The 16,373-nt window shown below is 43.4% G+C and overlaps 1 protein-coding gene across 2 annotated transcripts in view; it reads left to right on the forward strand.

Annotated features, from left to right (window-relative positions):
• The window catches only part of INTS7 (integrator complex subunit 7), a 110,342-nt gene that overhangs the window by 53,488 nt on the left and 40,481 nt on the right, over nt 1-16,373 (forward strand). For both annotated transcript variants that reach the window (XM_029593249.1, XM_029593250.1), the window contains exons 11-13: nt 2,040-2,279; nt 7,717-7,854; nt 8,756-8,962. In XM_029593249.1, the coding sequence (XP_029449109.1) occupies nt 2,040-2,279; nt 7,717-7,854; nt 8,756-8,962 (585 nt within the window). The remainder of the gene's footprint in view (nt 1-2,039; nt 2,280-7,716; nt 7,855-8,755; nt 8,963-16,373) is intronic.

Raw genomic sequence — 16,373 nt, forward strand, 5'->3', positions numbered from 1 at the left:
TTCCCTTCGGGTGCAAGTGGCTGTGTTAGTGTCTCTTAGGCAACCTTCACGGCCGTCCCCTGGCATCTCATCCAGATGTGGTGCATTTCCTAAGGGGAGCGAAACATTTAAACCCTCCTATCCATCCCATCTGTCCATCTTGGAATCTCAATCTGGTGCTGCAAGTCTTAAGTGAAGCGCCCTTTGAGCCTGTCAAGCGAGCTACTTTAAAGGACCTCTCTCTCTCTCAGAACGGTACCTTCCTTTTTGCCAAAAGTGGTCTCGGCTTTTCATCTAAATCATTCAGTGGAGCCCCCGGCCTTCTCGCACATCTCTCCAGATGAATCACATTCTAGGGAGTTAAAGCACCTGGATGTCAGACGAGCGCTATTGCGATATTTGGAAGTCACCAACTCCTTCCGGGTTTCAGACCATTTGTTTGTATTGTGGCGCGGGGCCAAAAAGGGTCAGAAAGCGCCTAAGGCAACCATAGCGCGATGGTTGAAAGTTGCTATATCGTCTGCTATATATCAAGCTAAAAACTATTGAAGCGTGATCGGGAGCTTAGGACTTCCATGACAGCATGGCTAATTCAGCCCTGCTATCAATGAGAAAAAGCAAGTTTGCTTACCGTAAATGGTGTTTCCTAGATAGCTGACCCGCCACTTCCCTGGATAATCTGCACGTTATTCACGAACTGCTACATCACAGACTGAGGAGAGACTGTTTTTCTGCGCGGGAAGGCACGCGCAGCAGCACAGAGCAAAGCTCTGTATTCTAAGAAGCTCCGCCTCCTGGGCCCTGATTGACAGTTCCCATGACAGCATGGCTAATTCATCCTGCTATCTACGGAAACACCGTTTACGGTAAGCAAACTTGCTTTTCTGATAGTAAAGAAGGTGAATGCCAAGTATTTCATCCAGCTAGCCAACCAACCACAGGGTTCTACAAGTCCCAACAGCTTTACAATATTTTGATTATCAAATCCATTTTCAAAATGGTCCAATAGTACCAAGACTCATACCTTAGTGACCTTGGGTCACAGATCTAAAACCTTTGACTTAATTAGGAGACAAAATTATCAGAAGGGCAAGTTGAGGGCCATCATGTTGTGGATGTGACAATATTAGTTGTCAATCTAAGGTTTCCCTTGAGGAAATTTGTAAGGCTGAGATATCGAGTTCAGTCTACACATTTTCATTCCATTACTGTCTGGACATGGCCTCCTGTTGAAATAGACTTGACTTGTCTGTTCTTCATGGTCTTTTTGAGAAGTAGAGCACAATTCCCTTACCCCCTCCCAAGTCATATTTTATAATTTGTTTTCTTAAAGCCAAATACAAAAGTAATGCGTCACAACACACATACTCCTGCATATTGGTAGTTTTTGTAATCCATTTTTTTTTTTTTTTTGTTGAAAGCAACCCTTAGCTAGGGAATCTCACTGGTGTGGTGTGGTGAACTTGCAATCCTTTATCTAAAACAAAGTTGCTGTCCTGTAACAGCGTATAAAGCAGTTCACCAGTCACACAAACCCACCCTCCTCCCATTGGGAGTTGTACTGTTCCTTATGTCCTCTGACTAAAAGGGGGAAGCCCTGGAGCCACTATAGCACAAGCAATCCTATGCATGTGCAGAAAAGACTTCTAGTCTTTTCCAGAAAGTACTGGGATTTCATTTTGCTTGGTGCCACATGTGGTCACATAACTCACTTGTGTGGTGAGCTGTCTTCAGAGAACTTACAGGTCAGTACCTTTGCTGTATAACATTATTATGCATTATAAATTTGTGAGGTACAAACTTGGTGAAAAATGGAGAAAGCTTATCATTATGGCCTTTTTTTTTTTTTTTTTTTTAAGTGCGTCAGAGGTTTTAATTCCAATAATCCATAGAACTTTGCTAGTTTATTTGCTTCATTTGAATACACAGGTAAAAAAAAAAAAAAAATTGTACATGCGCTAATCCATTTAACCTAAACATAGCTCCAGCCTCCTAGGCCTCGTTTACGTTCAGCTTTGTGTTAATTACTTTCTACATAAGTGTGCTTTTTCCCCCTGTAGATTGCATTAACCTGCATGGTTAAGCTGGCTAAATGCCGTCCTCATCTGAGCCAGTCAGTAGTGGAGTCCCTGCTGGCGCAGCTGCACGGCGCTCGGGATGCTGCTCGAATTCTCATGTGCCAGTGTTTGGCAGCAATCGCGATGCAGCTTCCTGTCCTGGGAGATGGCATGCTGGGGGACCTGATGGAGCTTTACAAAGTCATTGGGCGATCTGCCACCGATAAACAGCAGGAGCTCCTGGTAAGAAACGCTTTCTCTGCTAAGTGTCAGTAATCCTTCTGGGATCCTAGAGGTTTCACTACTAAAATCTGAAAACTGTTCAGGGGGGAAAAAAGAAAACCAGTTTTGTTATGGGAGTTGTAAATAGGGAGCATTCTTACATCTAACGGCTTCACTAGCCTTGGGGGGGAAAAAATGGTGATGAAGATATTCTGGTTTGTTTCAGGGGGGAGATGTATTGCCGACATCTGTGTCCCTAGCTCCCTTTCTGCATTTCCTCTTTCTTGTTTGTGCTAACCCGAGGAATGCAGTTTAAATGGCAAAAGCTGCCATAACTTTGCCAGACTCTCTCTCTCTTTCAGGAGCATATGATCCTGCGATAAACATGGCTTTCTTGGCATAGAAACTGCTGGGCACTAGCTGTGGTTGTACGTTATTTCTTAATGGGTGCAGGCCTGAAAAATGAAACCTGCAGTGGCCCAGTGTGTCTTAAGAATTTTCTTGTCGCCTTTGCCCAGAACTGCAAAATGTAGTGATCCATAGAATTAGGACCTCGGTTAATCAGAGGAACGGGCGGGGAAGGAACTCATCTCCCTTGCTGTTTGCCATCACACTAGAGCCTTTGTCTCGAGCAACACGTAATTGTAAAAATGTCATGGATATGCTGGGGGGGTAACGCTAAATGCGAAATTTATTTTGTATGCTGCTTAGGCTCAGTATTTTCTGGAAAAAAACGTCGTCTTGCCTCGCCAGATTTTATGTCCATTTTTAACAAATTGTTTTATTTCTGTACATAAACTAAATGAAGCTGAGTATTGTTTTACCATAATTTTCCACACTTCCCATTTCAGTGGAACTATGCATCCTTATCTTACTTGGGGATTTCTCTACCCTCAGATTTGAAGGAATTGCAGAGACTGCCCATTATGCACTTCTTCTGGACCAGTTTAAGAAAGACCTAAGGAAAGGGAGTTGTATCTCGGCTTCCTTGCTGACAAAATAAATGTGGTTAAAATGAATATAAACAGGAAAAGGAGTGTGTCTAATTGAAATAAAGTCCATTAATCCATAAGGAGGGTGCTGTTAATATTTTAATATAAATCCATCAGGTAGTTGATGAATGTTTATCTACTTGTGAGTTCTAATATTCACTCAGGGACTTTGTTAAAGTGAATATAACATCCAGAATTTAACCTTAATTTTCTAGGTTGCCTTGTGCAATACCTGAAAGGTTGTGGGGTATTTTTTTTAGCTTAATAGAACAATATCCTTTTTATTTTAGAAATGGGAAAATCATCCCTGGATACCTTTTTTAAGCTCCTAACCCTCCAAATAAGGTGGAGGCGTGTCTGTATCCAGTTTTAATAAGTATTATTGAGCAGTGCAGCTGGGAATGGCAGTTTTTTATGGTTATCTTCCAGCCCAGGACATCGCTGGATAGAAACAGAATCAGGAAGTAACACATTTTAAGTTCATCTTGAGCAGGGACTCTGGACATAAGCAGTATTGAATTGCACTCCCAGCCTTTCGTAGGGTCAGAGATACAAGTCTGGGAGAAGGTGATCAACCAGGCGGTTTCCTCCCTTGCCACCGATATACTTCACTCCCATTTCCAACCAGGGTTTGAAGACCCAAAAAGATTTTGCTGGACAAAAGAGCTAGGTTTGACAAAAGTGAATTGACTTTATATAGGAGGGCTGTCTTTTACGAGAGACAATAGTGCTGCCATGAAAGGGAGAGGTAACTTGTGCGCTTATCCCCGCTACAACCAATACTCAGGCCCACAAGATAAGCGCACACTATTCAGTATTTTCTGAAATACTGAATGCAATATTTCTTGTGTTCCAACAAGGTCTTTTTCCTATGGCCTTTAAATCAGATTGAGCTGCCTTCTTTTTTTTTTTTAAAGAAAATTATAAGCACTGTGTTTATAATAAGCAAGAATTTACTTACAAATAAATAGTGGGCATCGTAAAGGTAAATTTCTATCCCAAAAGAAATGTGAGCTGGATATATAGAAAACATTAACAGAAAATCAGTGGATGGAAATTTGGAGTATAAGGCAAATTTCTATATGTAGCATGCAATATAAAATGTTTTATATCGAACATTTGTTACCCCTGCTTTATTAAGCCAGACCCGGCCTGGTACTCCAGATAGTTGTTGATGGGAATATCCTAAGAGAGAACCCTTTTGGAGATAATTATTGAAGATTGTTAATGCACTAAGGAGCCTCAGTTTCCAGTAGTTTATTCACTGATGCTGCTGGACTGCAGCCAATGATCCTTATGTCTTAGTATTGAACAAAAGAAATCCAGCTTGGTTTGCAGCCAGGCTGGTAGGTAATATCTTAGAGATGGAAATGTGAGGGATCCCCCTAAGCTCAGGGTTTGGTGTAATAAAGTTTGGCAGAGTCTTGAGATGGACTGACTCTGCATTTAGAAATAAGTTTGCTTCCTTTGATTGTGACAGGGCACCTGGTTTGCATGGTAATCAGTAATGTTTCTTCTGGGTAGGAAACTGGTACACAAAGCATGAGGATTCATGATTTTTTTTCTTTTTTTTTTTTTTTGTAATATGGTGCTAAATGGAATTTATTATGAAGAAAGAGTTTGAAAGAATTAGGACTTGAAAGTGGCCACTTGGCTTCTAAGATTGTCAGACCTGCAGTATGGCAGGGGTGGCCAGCTCCAGTCCTCAAGCGTCACAAACTGGCCAGGTTTTCAGGATAGCCACAGTGAATATGCATATGAGAGAGTTGCATGCAATGGACGAAGTGCATGCAAGTCTATCTCAGGCATATTCATTGCGAATATCCTGAAAACCAGGCCAGTTTGTGACGCTTGAGGACTGGAGCTGGCCACCCCTGCAGTATGGATTCTGAGCTCATGGTGCTGTGAGTCGGAGGATGTATGCTTAGCAGAGATAGAAACTAGAAGAGAACGGCGAAGCACTGGTCATTCTTGGTGGAGCAGTGGATAAAAATGAACACAAGTTTGAAAGCGGATGAATCTAGCTGCCTGCTGGCAAGGGAAGCTGGGCAAGAGTTCACTACTTGAGACCCACAGCGCCCTCTGTTGCCAGTTGCAGGAATGAACTGCAGCTGCCACGGCATCCCAGCGCCCTGTTGGCATTGAGAGACGATGTCCTCTGCTTGTGGAGGAACCAAACCTGATTTCTGGAAAGTGGTGCCCAAACGGGGCATGCAGGAATGTTTTTTACTTCTTTCCTGACAGCAGTCTGTAAAGGACTGTAAACCTAGATTATAGCTGAGGGGAAAAAACTTGCCTCTTGGCTTTATTTTTCACCCAGCAATTTCCTTTGGGCTTCCAACTCAGTAGGAGCCAGGGATGGGATATGGCACATGGGCCTTTATTCCCGGGGATTCCCTCCCAATTTACGTTAGTTAGGTCATCTCCATGACAATCCTCGGCTGGGGGTCATGCACCGGGGCTCATTCTGGAACCCTGCAGTTACGGGCTTGGATCCAGCCCACTGGGTGTTGCCAATGCACAATGACTGACTCCTTCCTTCCCACCCTCTAAGGCTGTTAGTGCTGCCTCTGCACCACTTCAGCCCCAGGAATGGAAGATCAAACCCAGGTCCCACATTAGGGTAGCGTTCACTGATTTTTATTTTGAAATAAAAATTATTATTTTTTTTTTTTGTGGCTCTGATATGGTGTCTAGTTCTTATTTTTCATTTGTTGTTCCCAAGTCTGAACATCTGATTTGAAATCAGATATAAACCAGGCAGGATAATTCCAGAAAAGAAGTAAAGACTTGTGCAGAGGTTATCCAGAGATATAAGGTGAAAATATGCAGACAAGAGTTGCTCTTTGCCAGATCCAGGAGCTGCTTTAGGCTCTGGCTCAGCCTCCTGGCGGTTCCTGCTGAGCTTTCCTGGTGCTGTAATGGTTGGGTTGAATGGACGACAGAGACATAAACCTACTGCTGAGGCCGGAGCTGGAATCTCTCTCGCTGGTCCCCTTTAGTGTTGTGCGGTGCAAATGTTAACATTTACTGCATGATGTGGCGTTCTGTGCTCAGCACTGTGTGATATGAATTGAATCTCTAAATGCCCATAAATAGGTAGCATGACCTGAGGGGATCCTGCACGCATTGTAGTGTGAGCTCAGATGTCACTTCTGCTTGTTTAGAAAAGGAGATGATGGCTTTAATTTTCCCCCTTTTTTTTTTTTTTTTTAAATGGGGTTTTAGCTTATCTGCTAAATCTGTGTGCTGTGGAGCCACGGTTGGTTCAGAACAGAGATAATGAGCTTGAGAAACCAGAGGCTGTTCTGGGCACTTCTTGCGTCTCATTTACACTCTGGGACTTTTTAGAGGGGGGAAGGGATCAAATGAAGCTGATCTTTAAATGTGAAGGTCCCAATGAATGGAATATTTGAATGCAACTTTTTTTTCTTTTTTTTTTTTTAAAGACGTGTTGCACTGTAAAGTGTAATATCAGTCTGAAGCCGGGTAAACTAGAAAATACGGGCACTGTAATTGTAACTGGAGAGCTTTGCTTGTTCTAATGACACCATCGTCACGGGTTGAAACAGCCTTCCAGAGCCAGTCTAGCACGTGCCTTTTTCCAAGCCAGGAGGCCCTTGCGGTCCAAACACAGCCCTTGCCTCTTGATGCTAATAGAGATTCAGGTGTCCAGGAGGCAGTGTTCAGTGCAGGCCACAGGGAATATTCACAGGGGCCTATTTTTTACTAAAGCTTTTCTCCCATTTTGTGTCTGTGGAGAAAAATGCTTAGGGGTAGATTTTAAAAAAATGCGTGTTTGCATACTTTTGTTGGCACATCAGTCGCAAACAAAAGTATGCTGGATTTTAGTAGATACGCGTGTAGCCGCTAAAATCCAGGATCGGCGCGCGCAAGGCTGCCGATTTTGGGCAGCCGGCGCGCGCCTAGCCGCTCCGAAATCGGAGCGGCCTCGGAGGGAACTTTCTTTCGCCCTCCCCTCACCTTCCCCTCCCTAACCCACTCCTCCGGCCCTATCTAAACCCCCCCCTACCTTTGTCGACGGATTTACGCCTCCCGGAGAGAGAAGTAAATCCACGCGCACCAGCAGGCCGCTGGCGCGCCAAGACACAACCCGGGGGCGGTTCCGGAGGGCGTGACCACGCCCCCGGGCCCGCCCCCGAAATGCCATGTCCCGCCCCCAAAACGCTGTGTCGATCGGCCCCGCCCCTGACACGCCCCCGACAAAAAACCTCGGGACTTACGCGAGTCCCGGGGCTCTGTGCGAGCTGGCAGGCCTATGGAAAATAGGCGCGCTGGCGCGCAAGGCCCTGCTCGCATAAATCCGGGTGGATTTACGCGAGCAGGGCTTTTAAAATCCGCCTCTTAGTGAACAGAGCCCCTAATGCTGTATTTAAAATGAGGGTGTCTGGAAGCCTCTCTTTCCAAAGCATTCACTTTTTGTTTCTTTTGTTTTCATCCATTAGGTGTCTCTCGCCACGGTGATTTTTGTAGCCAGTCAAAAAGCTTTATCTCCTGAGGTGAAGACAGTAATCAAACAGCAGCTGGAGAACGTTTCGAATGGCTGGACGGTGTACCGGATAGCCAGGCAAGCTTCCCGAATGGTACGTACATTAGAGCCTTTCTGCTGCTTATCCAGGTGCTCCGTGACTGGAGAATGCGGGGCCTGGGTGAAAGAGCCAGCATCGTTCATCCAAATGACTTTAAAGTCCTGTTGCTTCCAAAACAGGGCCCTTCTGAGTGTGGAAGTTTAAAGCAAGTCCACTGCATGCCAGCTTTGGAGGAAGCGGTTTTATTATTGTCTGATTAGTTTGAGTAGTCGGATGTGGCACTTCAGGAGTTGGGTGCTTTTTCATACCAGCCTGGTCAGTCTCGCCCTTGCAGAATGAACGTCCCGTTTTTTGCTTTAGGGGCTGCAATGTCCCTTATACATCTGAGTCTCCAGGAGTTCTGTTAGTTGAGATTTACAGTACCTGCACTAGACTTAAGCGCATATCACTCTTGGATCTGTCCTGTATGCAGTAAATACTTCCAGAATAAGCAAACACCTGCGAGTCCAGTCGTGCAGCGTTTTATTTCCAGGAACAGTTTTTCTGTGGACCTACTTGCTGCACATGGAAAGGAAATATGTTAGCCCACTAAAACCAAAATTTAACAGAAAATCATCAAAATAATTGGGTACTCTTATTAGGCCGATGATGATGCAAGTTTTCAGGGCTGCTTACCTTGCTGTGCAACAAAAGAGATCTTCATAATCTTAAACTTAATTTTATTAGGGTAAGGAATGTTTTTACAACTTTCTTCTTTACCTAATAACTTATTTGATCTTTTGTAGTATACCATGACACATGCTTGACATCGAGTACAGCATCTCTTGAATTTTATTTGCTTTAGGGAAAAATGTCTCTTGGATATTTAAGAAAGATTTCATCTGAGAGCAATGTGGGAGGAGAGTATTGTTGGCCTGCAGCTTGATCATGTGCGTGTGTCTGTCTCCTGTCCTAGGGTAATCACGACATGGCCAGGGAGCTCTATCAGAGTTTGCTGACCCACGTGGCATCCGAGCACTTGTACTTCTGGCTGAACAGCTTGAAGGAGTTCTCCCATGCAGAGCACTGCCTGACGGGGCTGCAGGACCAGGATTTCAGCTCTGCACTCGCTTGCATCGCAGAGTCCTTGAAGTCTTATCACAAGGGCATCGCTTCACTTACGGTCAGTGCACCAGTGCTAAAGGTTCTGTGTATGAGAGCACAGAAGGCTGCTGGGTATTTGTGGCAGACACCTCTGCGTTTAGTTTCAATTACCTAAGACCTCCCCTCCCCCCCCAAGATGCCCTTGATTTGACCTCCAAAGCAGTTTATTGCGACCTATGTCAGTCTGTAATGAGGAGCCTTGTAGTGATACTGCTATATCAGGCAGTCTTACCAAGCTCTTGCTTCAGCTGGTGGCTGTGCAAGGGGCAGATTCTGATCTCTACTTTGAGGGAAGTAGGGAATAGGCAGACTATGCAACTAATTTTTCAGCCCATCTGCTCTTTACCCATGCTCATGGTTTATTACAAAGCTATCAAAGCTGGGGAATAAATGACAGTCCCTGATTTGGGGCAGGAAGTGTTGACCAATTAAGGTAAGAAGGCTGAGCAGAGCCTTATGTTTAGATGGATATAATAATGAAACTATTATTCCTGGTCATACCTGGATCATTCCAGACTCCTGGGATTATGCCTCTCTTGCAGCAGATGGAGACAGAGTTTCAGTAGCACATTAAGAAAGGTGGAAGGAAGGCAAAACGATTACCGGCATGGTTAAAAGATGAGGTGAAAGAAGCTAATTTAGCCAAAAGATCTTCATTCAAAAACTGGAAGAAGGATCCAACAGAAGAAAATAGGATAATGCATAAGTGTTGGCAAGTTAAATGTAAGACATTGGTAAGACAGGCTAAGAGAGAATGTGAAAAGAAGTTGGCCGTAGAGGCAAAAGCTCACAGTAAAAACTTTATTAAATATATCCGAAGCAGAAAGTCTGTGAGGGAGTCAGTTGGACCGTTAGATGATTGAGGGGTTATATACACCTCAGGGTTCTGAAGGAACTAAAAAATGAAATTTCAGACCTATTAGTAAAAGTTTGTAAACTATCATTAAAATCATCCATTGTACCTGAAGACTGGAAGATAGCAAATGTAACCCCAATATTTAAAAAGGGCTCCAGGGGCGATCCGGGAAACTACAGACGGGTTAGCCTGACTTCAGTGCCAGGAAAAATAGTGGAAAGTGTTCTAAACATCAAAATCACAGAACATATAGAAAGACATGGTTTAATGGAACAAAATCAGCATGGCTTTACCCAAGGCAAGTCTTGCCTCACAAATCTGCTTCACTTTTTTGAAGGAGTTAATAAAATAAAGTTAATAGATAAAGGTGAACCGGTAGATGTAGTGTATTTGGATTTTCAGAAGTCGTTTGACAAAGTTCCTCATGAGAGGCTTCTAGGAAAAGTAAAAAGTCAAGGGATAGGTGGCAATGTCCTTTCATGGATTACAAACTGGCTAAAAGACAGGAAACAGAGAGTAGGATTAAATGGACAATTTTCTCAGTAGAAGGGAGAGAGCAGTGGAGTGCCTCAGGGATCTGTATTGGGACCCTTTATTTTTCAATATATTTATAAACAAGCCGTTAAGCCCGTTAAAACGGGCTACATCCCTCTGTCTCTCACCCCCCCCTCTTTCTCTCTCCCCTCACTCTTCACCACCCCCTCCCTCACCCACTCCTCCCCACCCTCCCTCTCCTATCACTCAGTCCCTCCCTCCCACTCAGTCTCACTCACTCCCTCCCCCCTCTCTCCCTCCCTCTCACTCAGTCCCACTCACTCTCACTCAGTCCCCACTCCCTCCGTCCTCTCCCTCAGTCCCACTCCCTCCCTCAGTCCCTCCCCCTCCCTCAATCCCTCCCTCCCACTCAGTCACTCCCTCCCCCCTCCCTCTCACTCACTCAGTCCCACTCACTCTCCCTCAGTCCCACTCCCTCCCTCTCTCTCCCAGTCCCACTCCCTCCCTCAGTCCCCCCCTCTCCCTCTCACTCAGTCCCACTCCCTCCCTCTCACTCAATCCCTCCCCCTCACTCAATCCCTCCCTCTCACTCACTAGTCCCTCCCACTCTCTCCGTCCCTCCCTCCCACTCAGTCCGTCCCTCCCTCTCTCTCTCTTCTCCCTCCCTCGCTACCGCCCGCTACCGCCGTCGCCACCGCCGCCGCTCGCTACCGCCATCGCCGCCACTGGACGCCGCCATTTTTTTTTCTTTCTGAAGCTGCCTCAGAGCGACGTGCTCGCCCGCACATGCGCGGTAGAGCTGGTCTCTACTGCGCATTTGCGGGCCGTCGGTCACAGGCCATTTATAAGGTAGATAATCTGGAAAGAATTACAAGTGAAGTAATTAAATTTGCAGATGATACAAAATTATTCAGAGTAGTTAAATCACAAGGAGATTGTGTTAAATTGCAGGAAGACTCTGTGAGACTGGCAAATTGGGCATCCAAATGGCAGATGAAATTTTATGTGGATAAGTTTTGAAGTCTACAAACTCAGCTTTGAAGTCTACAAACTTCAAAGTCTACAAACTCAGCTTTGAAGTCTACAAACCTTGAAGATGTAACCGTTAGTTCTTGTAGATTTAAACATTATTCTGAAGATGTAAACTTAGATTTTGAAGACTGTAATCTGTAAGCATTTGTATTCATTGTAAGAATTTGTATTTATTATTTAGCTATTTACATTGATCTGTTACCACTTGGTCCTGTTCTCTCCTTTACCTCAAGTTCTAAGTTCCTACAAAGTTAGCCTTGTTATTTTATACCCACTTGTTTGATGTAATTTTCCAATATTGGTTCTGTGTAAACCGAAGTGGTATGTACTAGTACATGAACTCCGGTATATAAAAGCCTTTAAATAAATAAAATAAATAAATAAGTGCAAGGTGATGCATATAGGGGAAAAATAACCCATGCTATAGTTACACAATGCTAGGTTCCATATTGGGTGCTACCAACCAAGAAAGAGATGTAGGCGTCATAGTGGATAACACATTGAGATCGTCAGTTCAGTGTGCTGTGGCAGTCAAAAAAGCAAACAGAATGTTGGGAATTATTAGAAAGGGAATGGTGAATAAAACGGAAAATGTCATAATGCCTCTGTATCGCTCCATGGTGAGACCACACCTTGAATACTGTGCACAATTCTGGTTGCTGCATCTCAAAAAAGATATAGTTGTGATGGAGAAGTTACAGAGAAGGGCGACCAAAATGAAAAGGTGATGGAACAACTCCCCTATGAGGAAAGACTAAAAAGGTTAGGACTTTTCAGCTTGGAGAAGAGATGGCTGAGTGGGGATATGATAGAAGGTGTTTAAAATCATGAGAGGTCTAGAATGGATAAATGTGAATCAGTTATTTACTCTTTCGGATAATTGGAGCACTAGGGGGCACTCCATGAAGTTAGCATGTGGCACATTTAAAACTAATCGGAGAAAGTTCTTTTTTACTCAACGCACAATTAAACTCTGGAATTTGTTGTCAGAAAATATGTTTAGTGCAGTTAATGTAGCTGGGTTTAAAAAAGGATTGGATAAGTTCTTGGAGGAGAAGTCCATTACCTGCTATTAATTAAGTTGACTTAGAAAATAGTCACTGCTATTAGTAGCATCAGTAGCATGGAATAGACTTAGTTTTTGGGTACTTGCCAGGTTTTTATGGCCTGGATTGGCCACTGTTGGAAACAGGATGCTGGGCTTGATGGATCCTTGGTCTGACCGAGTATGGCATGCTCTTATGTACCCATCTGGAAAGATCATCAGTGCTTGCTTCCTGAATCTTGCAGTGCTAGGTCACCATTTTCAATTTCAGACTATACCCTTTGGGCCCTGAGAACATTTTCGAAGGTGATTGTAGTATGGCAGTGGTGCTGTGCAAGGGAAAGTATTTTGGTACACCCTTATCTGGCCAATTGGCTGCTAAGAGTAAAGTCCTTTCAGGAGAGCACTTCTGCTTTTCAGCGAGTGGTGGATTTGGGATGGATTCAGTTTTTTCCAAAAGCAATCTTCAGCCATCTCAGACATTGGATTAGCTGGAAGCTTGGTTCAATATGAAGATGGCTCGTGTACGTCTGTCAGCACAAAAAGTTCAGAAGTTGTGTGACCGGGTCTGGCCATTGGGAACACTACCTCCAGACACTCCTTTCTATGGCAGAGGCCTTGAATCACATTACTGTCAGCGAGGGCGCATGTGCTTTCCAGATGGAATTTTCAGTCCCAAGACTATTTGGCGAGACTGCTGGAGGCGAAGAAGCAGAGCTTGCACTGGTAGCTGGATGGCAGACACTCAGAATGGGGTGTGGACTTGATGACTCCAGCTTGAATTATAGTGAATATGGATGCCAGTCTGTTGGGCTGGGGGCGCCTTGTCAGGAACTGTTTACTCAGGGTCAGTGGACTCCTGAGAAACTGATCTGTCAATTGCTTGGAAGCAATGGTTATTTGGCTGGCTCTCCTTGAATTTGTGCCTTGACTAGTGGAACAGGCAATCAGAAGATTGTCTGTCTAATTCCACAGCAGTAGCATGCATAAATCATCAAGGGGGAGCCCGGAGTCCTCAAGTGTCATTAAAGATGGACATTCTTCTTCCTTGGGTGGAAATAAATTTATAGGCCTTGTTGGTATCGCACATAACAGGCATTGATAATGTCCAAGCGGACTACCTCAGTCGCAGTGTCATAGATCCAGGGGAACGATCCCTTTCTCAAAGGGCCTTTGATAAGCAGACTTCAAAAGATCGCAGAGCATCCAGGGCTGGTACTACTGGCTGCTCCAGACTGGCCCAGCAGACTGTGGTATGTGGTTCTTTGGTGTCTGGTGTGCCACAGTCCTCAAGACTTCTGCCTCATAGGGAGTTACTTTGCCAGGGTCTGACGCTTCATAACGAACTGGATTGATTGTCTTATAGTTTGTATCCTTTCAAGGGCCTATCAGTGAAAAGGAGTTACACTCAAGCCGTGGTGGCTACACTACTGAAAGCTAGAAAATTCTCCACTTCCTTAGCTTAAGTGTGGTTTTGGAGAGTTTAAGGATTGATGTTGAGGATGGCAATGTATCCCGGGGCTGTACCTGTTCCATTGATTTTTAGAATTTTTGTGGAAGAGCCTCTCTAAGGGATTGGCTCTTAATATGTTGAAGATGAAAGTAGCAGCTTTCTTGCTATAGGGGGTCATATTCGTAGTAGACCATTGCCTTCTCTTCCGGATGTGTCTCAGTTCTTCAGGGGCATGAAGCATATTAGACCCCTGCTTCAGATTCTGGTCCTGTATTGGGACCTGAACTTAGTTTTGTCATTCTTGGTGGGACCACAGTTTGCTCCTCTTAAGGTTATTTATTTAAGGTTGCTCATGTTGAAGACTGACATCCTAGTATCTATTTGTTCAGTTCTGAGGGTATCTGAGTTGGGCTCCCTACAAGAAAGTGCTTCTTTCTTATCTATCAATTACAAAGGAAAGAATCCAAATTTGTAGAGTTCCCACCTTCTTTCCAAAGGTAGTTTCAGATTTTCATTTGAATCAATAAGTCTCTTTGCTCTCACTTAACAGGCAGGCAGATTCTGAAGACTAGGCACTCCTCTTCCCTTTGGATGAGAGGAGACATATTTTAAGGTATATAAAGACCACCGGCGTCTTCAGGTTCTCTGATCATCTACGCTCTGTATTATGGAATGTGGAAAAGTGAGGTGGCCTCTCTGGGTGTGGTGGTGCGCTGTATTAAGGAGGGAATTCCAGTACCTTATGTGAATTTTGGCACTCCCTTGCCAAAGCAAGCATGGGCTCATTCCCCAAGGGTGCAAACCTTTTCTTGGGTAGAGTTGCAATTGATCTCTCTTTTGGAGAGTTGTGAAATGGCAATGTATTTATTTTTTTTTTTTCTATTTGAAAGTTTTTTTATATACCGCACATGGGGTCACTAACGTGTCCGTCTAGGCGGTTTACAATTTACATACACAATAAAAACAATTTGAACATAAGACACAATAAAACAAAATAATTCTTTCTTTACAAGTATCAAGCAGATATGGATAATTCAGAGTAAACATTTAAATGGTGGTACTGAGATTGTATGCTTCATTAAATAGAAAAGTTTTAACCATCTTTTTGAATTCATTTCGATTAGATGTCATTCGGATACTGTCTGGTATAGAGTTCCACAAGGAAGGGCCAAAAACTGAGAAAGCTCTGTTTCTTGTTAGGGCTAAGCTAGTAGATCTGACTGATGGAATTTCCAGTAAACATTTGTCTGTGGAACGGAGTTGTCTTGTTGGTTTATATATGTGTAGCATAGAGCAGAGCCATATAGAATTAGGGTTATAAAGTAGGTTGTGGATAGTGGTTAAGATTTTGTATTTTATGCGGTGAGTAATGGGAAGCCAGTGTAAATGTTGGAGTACTGGGGAAATATGTTCTCTTTTAGGAAGGTTGAAAATCAGTCTAGCAGTAGCATTCTGAATAAGCTGAAGTGGGCGTAAATATGATAGTGGGAGTCCAATGTATAGTGCATTACAATAATCCAGATTTGATGATATTAAAGCTTGTGTTACTGTTCGGAAGTCTGATGACAGCAGAAGTGGCTTTAGTTTTTTTAACGTGTATCTTGAAAAATGATTTTTTGACTGTTTCTGATATGTGTTTTGATAGAGATAACTTAGAATCTACTGTTATGCCAAGGTTTCTAGCATGGTTAGTTATAGATATAGATTGTCCATCAAAAGTGAATATTTTTTTGGAGGGCGTTGAGTGGAATCGGGAATAGTAGATAAGTAAATTAGTTCTGTTTCGCTGCGTTCAGTTTGAGTCGATTGTGAGCTAACCAGGTTTTTATTGTTTCTAGATAGATTTGAAGTAGTGAAAGTGTTTTGGGCCATGTTTCAGTGAAAGGTAAGATAAATTGGATATCGTCTGCGTAAAGTTTGAAATTTAAGTTTAAACCATCTAGAAGTCGACAAAGGGGTAAGAGATAGATATTAAAAAGTAATGCAGATAAGGATGAGCCTTGTGGGACACCCGTATTAGTTGTGTACCAGTCAGATTTTGATTTTCCTAAGGATATTCTCTGTGGACGGTTTTGTAGAAATGATGTAAACCATTGTAAAGCTGTATTTGTGATCCCAATTTGCTGTAGGTTAGACAAGAGTATGGTATGATTTAAAGTATCGAAGGCAGCGGATATATCTATCATTACCAGTATGTAGTTTACGTTTGCATCGAATCCTCTGATGATGGTGTCAAAAACAGATATGAGAAGGGATTCAGTACTATGTCCTTTCCTGAATCCGTGTTGGTTTTGATGAAGAATGTTATTTTCTTCAATGTACGATGAAATTTGGTGAAGTACAACGGATTCAATTATTTTTGCGATGGATGTTAATGTGGCAATTGGACGGTAATTTTGATAAGTTTAAAGGATCTTGATTTTTCTTTTTTGGTATAGGGGTAACTGATGTTTTTTTCAGGGAGTCGGGAAAGATTCCTTGGGATAAAGATGCATTTACTATGTAGTCATCTTTGAAAACGTTTTCTAAGCATTACCGTCTGGATGTCG

Source organism: Rhinatrema bivittatum, chromosome 3 (assembly GCF_901001135.1).
Source record: "Rhinatrema bivittatum chromosome 3, aRhiBiv1.1, whole genome shotgun sequence".
Classification (NCBI taxonomy): domain Eukaryota; kingdom Metazoa; phylum Chordata; class Amphibia; order Gymnophiona; family Rhinatrematidae; genus Rhinatrema; species Rhinatrema bivittatum.